This window comes from Pygoscelis adeliae, unplaced genomic scaffold, assembly GCF_000699105.1.
Source record: "Pygoscelis adeliae isolate BGI_AS28 unplaced genomic scaffold, ASM69910v1 Scaffold278, whole genome shotgun sequence".
Taxonomy (NCBI): domain Eukaryota; kingdom Metazoa; phylum Chordata; class Aves; order Sphenisciformes; family Spheniscidae; genus Pygoscelis; species Pygoscelis adeliae.
In genome coordinates this window covers 1,416,156-1,424,836 of record NW_008825411.1, presented here as the reverse complement: position 1 = coordinate 1,424,836, position 8,681 = coordinate 1,416,156, and the positions used below count along the sequence as shown (strand labels likewise).

The 8,681-nt window shown below is 39.9% G+C and overlaps 1 protein-coding gene across 1 annotated transcript in view; it reads left to right on the top strand.

Annotated features, from left to right (window-relative positions):
* The window catches only part of CNTN6 (contactin 6), a 91,800-nt gene that overhangs the window by 58,996 nt on the left and 24,123 nt on the right, over positions 1–8,681 (top strand). Inside the window, exon 10 of the mRNA XM_009330625.1 lies at positions 7,908–8,035. Coding sequence (XP_009328900.1) covers positions 7,908–8,035 — 128 coding nt within the window. The remainder of the gene's footprint in view (positions 1–7,907; positions 8,036–8,681) is intronic.

The window sequence follows — 8,681 nt, the reverse complement described above, 5'->3', positions numbered from 1 at the left end:
TCCCATGGTATGGAATGTCCCTTTGGCCAGTTGGGGTCAGCTGTCCTGGCTGTGCCCCCTCCCAGCTTCTTGTGCCCCTCCAGCCTTCTCAGTCGGTAGAGCACGGGGAGCTGAAAATTCCTTGACTAGTGCAAGCACTGCTCAGCAACAACTAAAACATCGGTGTGTTATCAACATTGTTCTCATCCTAAATCCAAACCACAGCACTGTACCAGCTACTAGGAAGGAAATTAACTCTATTCCAGCCGAAACCAGGACACTCACACATTAAAAAGACACAAAATTTCTATGATCTGCGTTATTTTGAGCAAGGATGTGGGTCTAAGGCTTCAGTGAACCACATACAGTCCCTACCATTATCGCTCAAATTAAGCATAAATTCAATAGCCCAGTGAGGATTGCTCTAGGGTTTCCTATAAGGCAACAGGCAGCCCAATGAACAGGCACAAGAAGCTAGAGGTGGTGAGAGCTAAAGACATGAGAGCAAGGGCGTATGCAGCTGAAAGAAGATGAGTCATCAGCATGGAAGTTGAAATCACTGAAGGTGAACACTGTTCACCTCCAATACTCTATAGCTATTATGGGTGCGTGCACATGAACATACTGTCCAGGGTTTCTGAAAGCAAGCCAGTACCACGCTGTGTACCTGGTGTCAGTTGCTTATTGTATATACAGAATGCTTCAAAGTTAACAGCAGCTTTTATTGTACTTTTATTTTTGAAATATGTTTGACAAGCAGATAGCGAAGAAAATTCCTGTAAGTGAACTGAACTCCCACGCAGAGGGTAATTCAGGGCGTTATGTACTGTTTAAATTCTACTTAAGTCCCATATTAAGGGCTTAGTTTTACATCTGGAGTTAATTTGGTTGTATGAATGGCTGTGTCTGAACTCCTAATAATGTCTGAATCATAAAAATAATGATTAATGGTAGGATTAGATTGAATAGTAGTAGTGTGGGCATACCATCCTGTGCTGAAAGAACTTTTCTCTGATGTACCGGAGTTATAAAGATTTCATAAAACCAGCAGAACTTGTTGGCAAATAGAAAAAATGGCAACCTTTTTCTTTGGCAATTCAGATCATTTTCTACCTGGATTCTCACCACAGAATTTCGCAACATCTGGTTCCCGATCCTTTCCTTCTCAGTGTACTACTTTATCACTATTTTTTTCTGCTATGAATGTTCAGACTAACCAACGTATGGCTACATAAATACGATATTCCATTACGTCCTGTCCACAAGGTAGACTAATAACCAAGAAATCTTTCTTTTTGCCTGGACGTGCTAAGGTATGGCTCTTGTCTCAGTCCAGGATTATACTAAATCTCTCCTTTCATGACATCCACTGTTTAGATGCAGATTTGAAATAGGGCAAGAACAGACACAGGGAAGAGGAGAGCCATAAACAGGCCATATCTTGTCAATATGACACAAGACCAAGTTCTCTACGTGGGAAAAGACCAGAAATGTGCGTGTTTGTTTAACGCAGCAGATGGGGGATGAACAGGCTCACAAGCACTTTAAAACTAGCACAAGGATTTAGAAAGCTGAAGGGATTAAAACATGTCAAGCAACACTTTTGGGGGTTGCTTGCTTTGTTTCATCGCTTAACTAGTTGTTTGGTTGGCACGTCTTTCTTTCCAGTACACGTAGAGGTGCTGTTGCCCAGTATTCCCCAGCTGCAAGTTTTGAGACATATTACTGCAATAGATTTAGACACATGTCTACAGACATGGTATTTTTGTCATTTTTTTCTTTGGTCATTGCATAAGAACATCTGCCTCACGTTTAATACTTGAGTATGTTAAAGATAGGGCAAAACAACTTCCACTATTTTATGTTAAAGGGAGTACCGTCTCCTGAAAATACTGTATTTTGTCTGGAAGCTTTACGATGGAGTGTAACTCAGTTCAGATGTCTGTATATATTTACATAAAATAAATATTTGTGGTCCCAAATTGCAGAGATTCTATGCAAAAATAATGTTCCTTTTTAGGAACAGAGGGGAATTTTAGGAAATAGCAGTGTTATAGTGTCACCTTCTATCATTGCTAATAGTATTCTTTTCTAAAATATTTTAATAAGACCATTCAGCTAGATTGTGTAATTTTGTTTTGATCCAAATAGTTAACACAGAGTTTAATGACGTTTATTTTATTTCCAGTTAATTGTCAGTCAACTCTGAAGCTCATTTATATCAGCATGCAGATAAGGAAAATTTTCTTTTAAGCATAGTTTATTAAATGGCAATACTATTAGCATACAAATTACACTCAGAATAGGATAAACAGGTACAAAGATCATTAACATATAATACAGACAGTCAGATCTCAGATGGGACTCAGTGGGACCTTTTCAAAAATACCAGAGCTGTCATCAGCAGGTACAATTCATTCACTCAGTCAAACTTTACTCACATTTACATCTGCATAAATCACTAGCAATTCTGAGTCACTTGAGAGCTGTGCTCATGTTTCTGCCCCTCACTTACTTCCCCTTGTACGTTTTAATCCAGCCTCTCTCATGCTTCTCAATCTTTGTAGAATTAGAAAAGTCAGTTATTGCCTCAATGTCTGCTAGCATATCTGAAGAAATTTATAAACAATATATCTTTTCATAGCCTATGACAGCAAGAGTGTTTTTGCTCTTGAGCAGTAAAGTGAGACTGAGAAGACATGGTTTCAAATGGGATTTCTCAGATAATAAAAATTACTTTGCCTCTGATTTCATCAGATCCAGCATACTCCCTTTTTATCTGCACAGTGCTATGATGATGACTTCAATAACCTTATGAGGTGTCAGACACTTGATATTAGAGGCAGACAGGAGAAAAGAAGACTGAATCTTTACATTAAGTATCAGGGTTACTTTATTTTGAAAGGAATTATTTTATGCCCTTGAAGAGATATCTACCCTACTGGCAGTGCTGAAATCTGCAAAAGTAGACTTGATTCACCCCCAGTTTTACACCATTGCAGCTCAACTGATTTTGATGGGGATTTCAGAGACATTTGCTATATGGAATTAATGCAATCCACATCCATCAATTAAAATTTCACCTCTCTAAAACAGATTGGCTGAACAATACAACAGGGCATAAAAATTACCTCTGCTGCACTTTAAAAATCTAATGAGTTGACACCTCTTTCTTTTCTCATATTTTATTTTTCTGTCAGCCTTGTTAAATACATATTATTCTTTCATGCTCTTAAGATCAAAGCAAATAGCCATCAACAATCTTTTGTTCACATGAGACAACACTTTCGGGGATGGTTTGTTTGACCTGGTTAATTAAAAGCCGTACCTATCATCCCTGCTTGATTTCTCAAGTTCTTTACTTAAAAAGTATGTGTGACAATTTTAATGAGCTCTCACTTCTTCCCAGTCTCATGTCTTCTGCAGAAACGTTGCAAACTCTTCTTTTTTGAACATTACGCGGTTTTGACTCCAGCAGATCTTGGGTAGGCTGTTTGTTTTCCCTTTCTGTGTATAATGCTTATCTCGTATACTAATGGAGTCACTCAGAGAGGACAAGGACATGGATCAATCCAATGGAATGAGTAGATTAAAAACAAACAAAAGGACATCGCTTACACTATGCTTAAATAAACTGGGGAAAAACTTCTCACAAACTGTTGTGGGACAAAAGGTTTGCAGAGGCTCAAGGGGCTTTGGATTCATTCCTGAAGACAGATTTCATCCTATTTAGAAAAGCACTATTTCTAGATCCAGACCCTGGGTTACAGGTCACTCGGTGCTGGGGAGGGACTGTGGTACCTGCTGCTGCATCCCACCCTGCCCTCCGCCCTCTGCCACGGGCATCCTGCAGATGGGAAATTGGCTAGACATGTCTCTGAACTGGGCTTTGAGAGCTGCCTTATGTTCCTATGATCCGCATGAAGGGAACTGCATCCAACATATCCATCTTTTTGCAGGTAAGTTCCCAGGCTTGTTACATATGGAATGATATTTCTGGGTATTTCTAATTAGCCCTTGTGTGCGGGAACTTTGTATGGACTTATGTAACTGGATTTTCATCTCTTCTTTTCCTCATAGCAACTTTGCTTAATTGAGCTATTTACCCAGAGGTAGCACCTGTGTAATTCAGACAGGAACATAGGCATTAGCACTAGTCTGATAAGTATTTAAGCATTTAGTAAAGTGTTTAAGCATTTTGTAAGTCAGCGATGTGAGTTTAGAGTTAGGCTTATGCATAAGCAATCCCTTGCTGCAACAGGGCTTTAGGAACTGCTGTGTCCCGAGTAGCTCCTTCTTTTGCAGAGATGCATTTATCAGATGTGCTTCAGATCTTTTGCTTTTTGTCCCTCGACAGACATTCATTTACTTATTGAGAGAAGTCCAGTTCTCCTGGCAGACAAAATATTTTACTTGCACTATATTGGACAAGTTAAACTTTTCTGTCTTGTCGCAGTACTTGGAATTACCTTGTCTTCTGATGCAAATGTTAAGAATTACTATCTATAGCCTTCATGCAGTCTAAAATGTTGTGAAAAGTAACGGTTTTCAGCAAGCCTTTCAGCAGGTGAGACACGCGTTTCACAGCTGCTTTTTAAACCGTTTGTTAGAGCTTGATCCGAAGCCCATTAAAGGAAATATCCCCATTGCCTTCAGAATCACAGTTCCATTATTTGAAAGACAAATGGAAGAGGATAAAGTGCAGCCCCTCTGAACCCACCCCCGGCGTGAAGTCATGGCTCTGAGGAAGTTTATGGCAACTTTGTTGTTCATGGCAGCTGGGTCGGTATTTCACACTGCTTTTTTTTCTTGCATTTGAAATGCATCATCTTTATTTTCTGCTGTGCTCTGCTTTCTCATCCCTCTCTTGACACAGACCTCGGTACAGCTGAAAATCACTCTTTTTTTTTTCTTCTTCTTTAATTCCCTTCACCGCTAACTAATTACTCTGGAGTCCTTTGTGCTTTTACATAAATTCTGCCTGAGTATCTTATTTACTGCTAGCTCCCTAATTGTCTTTAGGTAGCGCGACCTCTGTTTCAAACAACTCTGAAGCTCATGGTTTCTCTTAGCTTTCTGCTAAGCTCCGTTTTGATCCATTCAAAGAGCCATTCCATCCTCAGCCTGCCCAGTTACTGAAATGTTGCTTCAGAACAGTATTTCTTCAGATCAAATGTTACCTTGTCAGCTCTTGAGTGGGTACAAACACCTCTTAGTGGATAAACCAGGAAGCTGGGAATTATTCGGGTCTCAATTCCTAATGAAGAATACGGGGAAAAAAATCTGAGCTAGACATGACGACACTTCAGTGAAAAAGCCCTAGACAGAAATCCATAGGGGGCTAAGCCCAGAGCCTGTGCATTCAGAGATTCTCCCCTTTATTATTCTGTGTTTTTACAGTCTGTTTTTCCTGTGTATTTACCTACACTGGAAGCTTTTGGGGACCTGGATTGTCTTTCTTTTGCCTCATGCCCTCTTCTGGATTCCAATTTGTACCCGGAGCTTTTAGGTGCAACTGCAGTAAAAATAACAGGGCGTCAATATTTGATGGTGAGAAAGACGCTACAGAGACTTGTTATAACTTACTATTCAGGTATCCAATTTATGAACGTTTGCTGGTTCACACTTGAATATCTTTTGATACTGTTCGATGAAGCCGGCATATGTTAGCTAACCAGTCAATTGAATCAACTGTTTTATCACCAGCAGTTTGTAATGAGGGTGTTTTCTTGTGGCTGGTGCAAACTGATGTGAAGAAACGCATCATTCATGCAAAGAAAATTGCAGAGGCAGAAGTGAAATACTTGCAAATGTTTCTTCATATTTAAACCTGCCTTTGAAATACTGTCTTCAGGTGTGTCCCCATACTGAGAGGGAGAGGCACCCGTAGTCTCTCCTTTTGATGCACTGTGTCATGATGCCATCAGAAAGGCTCAGTTCTTTCTTGCTTATTCATCCTTCCTTATCTGAAAAATGTCATTTAGTTGATACATCATTATACTGAAGAACATACTTTGTTGCTTCATATTTTGCTCCTCTCCAGTTTAATATGGATATATGATGGATTATTAAACCCAAACTTATTTTCTCATCGTGCTACAAATTGCATGCAAACAACTGCTGCAGTATCTGGTGATTATTGCCAAGGTAACAAAGATTTTTCATTCAAGCTTAAATCTCTTCCCCTCTCAGCTCCACACCCCAGTGAGAGAGTGCCCGGCACTGCGGGGACATCTCAGCTTTTCTCATTCCTAAATCCACCTCTGCTCAGGAGCAGATCTTTCAGCAGGGTAAGGTCAGACAAGAGAGGGAGACATGAAACTGGGGGGATGTAAGTGAGAAGACCACCAGAAATCCAAGTCTAGGGCTTCTCTCCATGAGCTGAGAGGCTGGGAGCACATAACGGGAAGCACAACAAGGTCTAATGTGTGTTACACATATAGCTACAAGAGTATAAATACCAGAGTGGAATGCAGCAAGACACTATGATGTTTTTTGTGTGTTTAATGGCTATGATATTACTGCCAGCTTCAACTTCTGCTCTTGTTATTGTTCGTTTCCTTAAATAATTCATTACATCATCCAATCTTGTGTTGTTAGTAATAAATATTAAATACCCAAGCTGTGATGCATGAATTAGATATTTTCCTTTATATAAAAGGATTCTTGTATTAGGTTTAAATGTCAATTAAAAGAGGAATATAAAAAAATAATGCAAGGTTTCTGTGAGGGCTGGAATGAATGAAGGCTGGTTTCTTGTGGATTTGTGACTTACAGCTGGATTTTGTCAGATGTAAGAAAGTGTGGCAATGAGTGCAGCTCTTCCCCGGTTGGGTGCAGATTCTCCAATGCCTACTAAGGAGTGTGCTCATGCAGTAGCCTTACTGGCAAGAAAGGCTGTACATAGAGACTTTGACCCCGTCTTCATGAAACTTCCAGGAACTTCATGTCTTTCAGCCCACTGTCCTTCTAAACTCAGAAAAAATTGATCGAGAACTTCAACATCTACCAGGTGGCACAGGTGGATGGAAGAACTGACAGAAAATTAACAAAACATTACAGGATAATATTATTTTCTGTCCAAAAGTTCATCGCTTACCTAATTCAGTTTTATTTTTAAATTCTCTACCTTTGATTGACATGTGTTCTGTATAGTTGTGAAGAAAATCCCAAAGCCCTGAAGTGCTGTCTTTGTATGTAAAAGCATAAAGGTGCCAGCCATGCAGTGAAAGCTTACCTGAGGAAAACATATGCCAAGCTCTTGCTGTACTGACTTGCATCCTAAAGTATCTCATTGACATGAAGAAGCATATGAACAAGCTTAGAAATTAATTTTGCCCATAAAACCCAGGAGTGGTCCTGGAATTGCTATTAAATGCAATTTACCCAATACTCTGCAAACTGGTGTAAACAACATAGTGACTAATAAGGTGATTTGAGGGCCCTATGAGACAGCGATGTGTTTGGTTTGGCTCCTTGGCTTGTGAGATGGCATTTCAGCATCTCAGCTAGTCTGCTAATGTCTTTTAATAATCCTGACAAAATTGCACAGGCAGCTGGGCTCAGACACAACATTAGTATGGCATAGGAGCATTGGGATCTAGGAAAAAAAAGCCCCCCATGGTAAAATATAGCACAATTAGGTAACAAGTTAGGTCTTCCTTCTTTCTCTTGAGACTCCAGATTTTGCTGCAAGAAGGTCAGCTAGATAAGTTAATGGTCAACTCCAGTATGTCAATATAATATTCCTAATATAGAAATCAATAATAAGCAGAGGTGAAAATTGGTTGATACACGGCTTGCTGTAGAAGAAAAAAAGTATAATGGAAGCATTTAAATATTAAAAGTAGCATTGCATTTCTATTACAGTTGTTCCTGTAACAGAAGTCCTTTTTTCTTCTTTTTTGTTTGTTTATTTTTTTCCCTAGGGTCATCTTACTGGAGGATGGCAGTCTCAGGCTCTATAACATCACCAAATCGGATGCCGGGGTGTACACTTGTATAGCAACAAATCAGTTCGGAGTTGCCAGAAATTCAGGGAACCTGATTGTAAAAGGTACTTTAGTATTTTCTTTTGTGCTTTATGAATATTAGAAAGTATGTGCTTTTTTTTCATTGGGATGCCCAAGTCTGTGCCAATCACTGCTAGTATTGACAGGTTTTTATTTGCAGTTTAAAGCTGAAACTGAGCTCTCCACTGCCTGCAGCAAAGAAAACCTCATGACTGCACCACTCTGATGATCAATTTGTTTATCAGGGAGGTCTCCCAAGATATCCACAGAAACAGGTAGTAACATTAATAATGATATTTTCACTGCAGTACCATTTAGACGTCGCAGGTATGGGCTGCACTGTTGCAGGCGTTGGACAGCCAGAGTCTGAAACGACACCGAGGCAGCGTGGAGGTTCAGTGTACCCTGTGCAGTGTGCTTGGATGAGATTATTCAGCTCATTTACAATTTATATCACATCTGAGACTGCAGAAGAGACTTTAAAGCTGGGGTGCCAAAAGGAAATCAGATGTTATGAAGTAAGCTGAAAATCAGGCGGGTTTATTTTCTCCAGCGTGGGGCAGATATATGTTGCACACGTTGCACTCCTGCAGATCCTGGAGCCACCCACGCCTTCTCTGCATCCCAGCTGCTGTGCGCTACTTTGGTAAATAACTCCAAAACAAACCAGAGCCAAGCAAAAACTCGTCT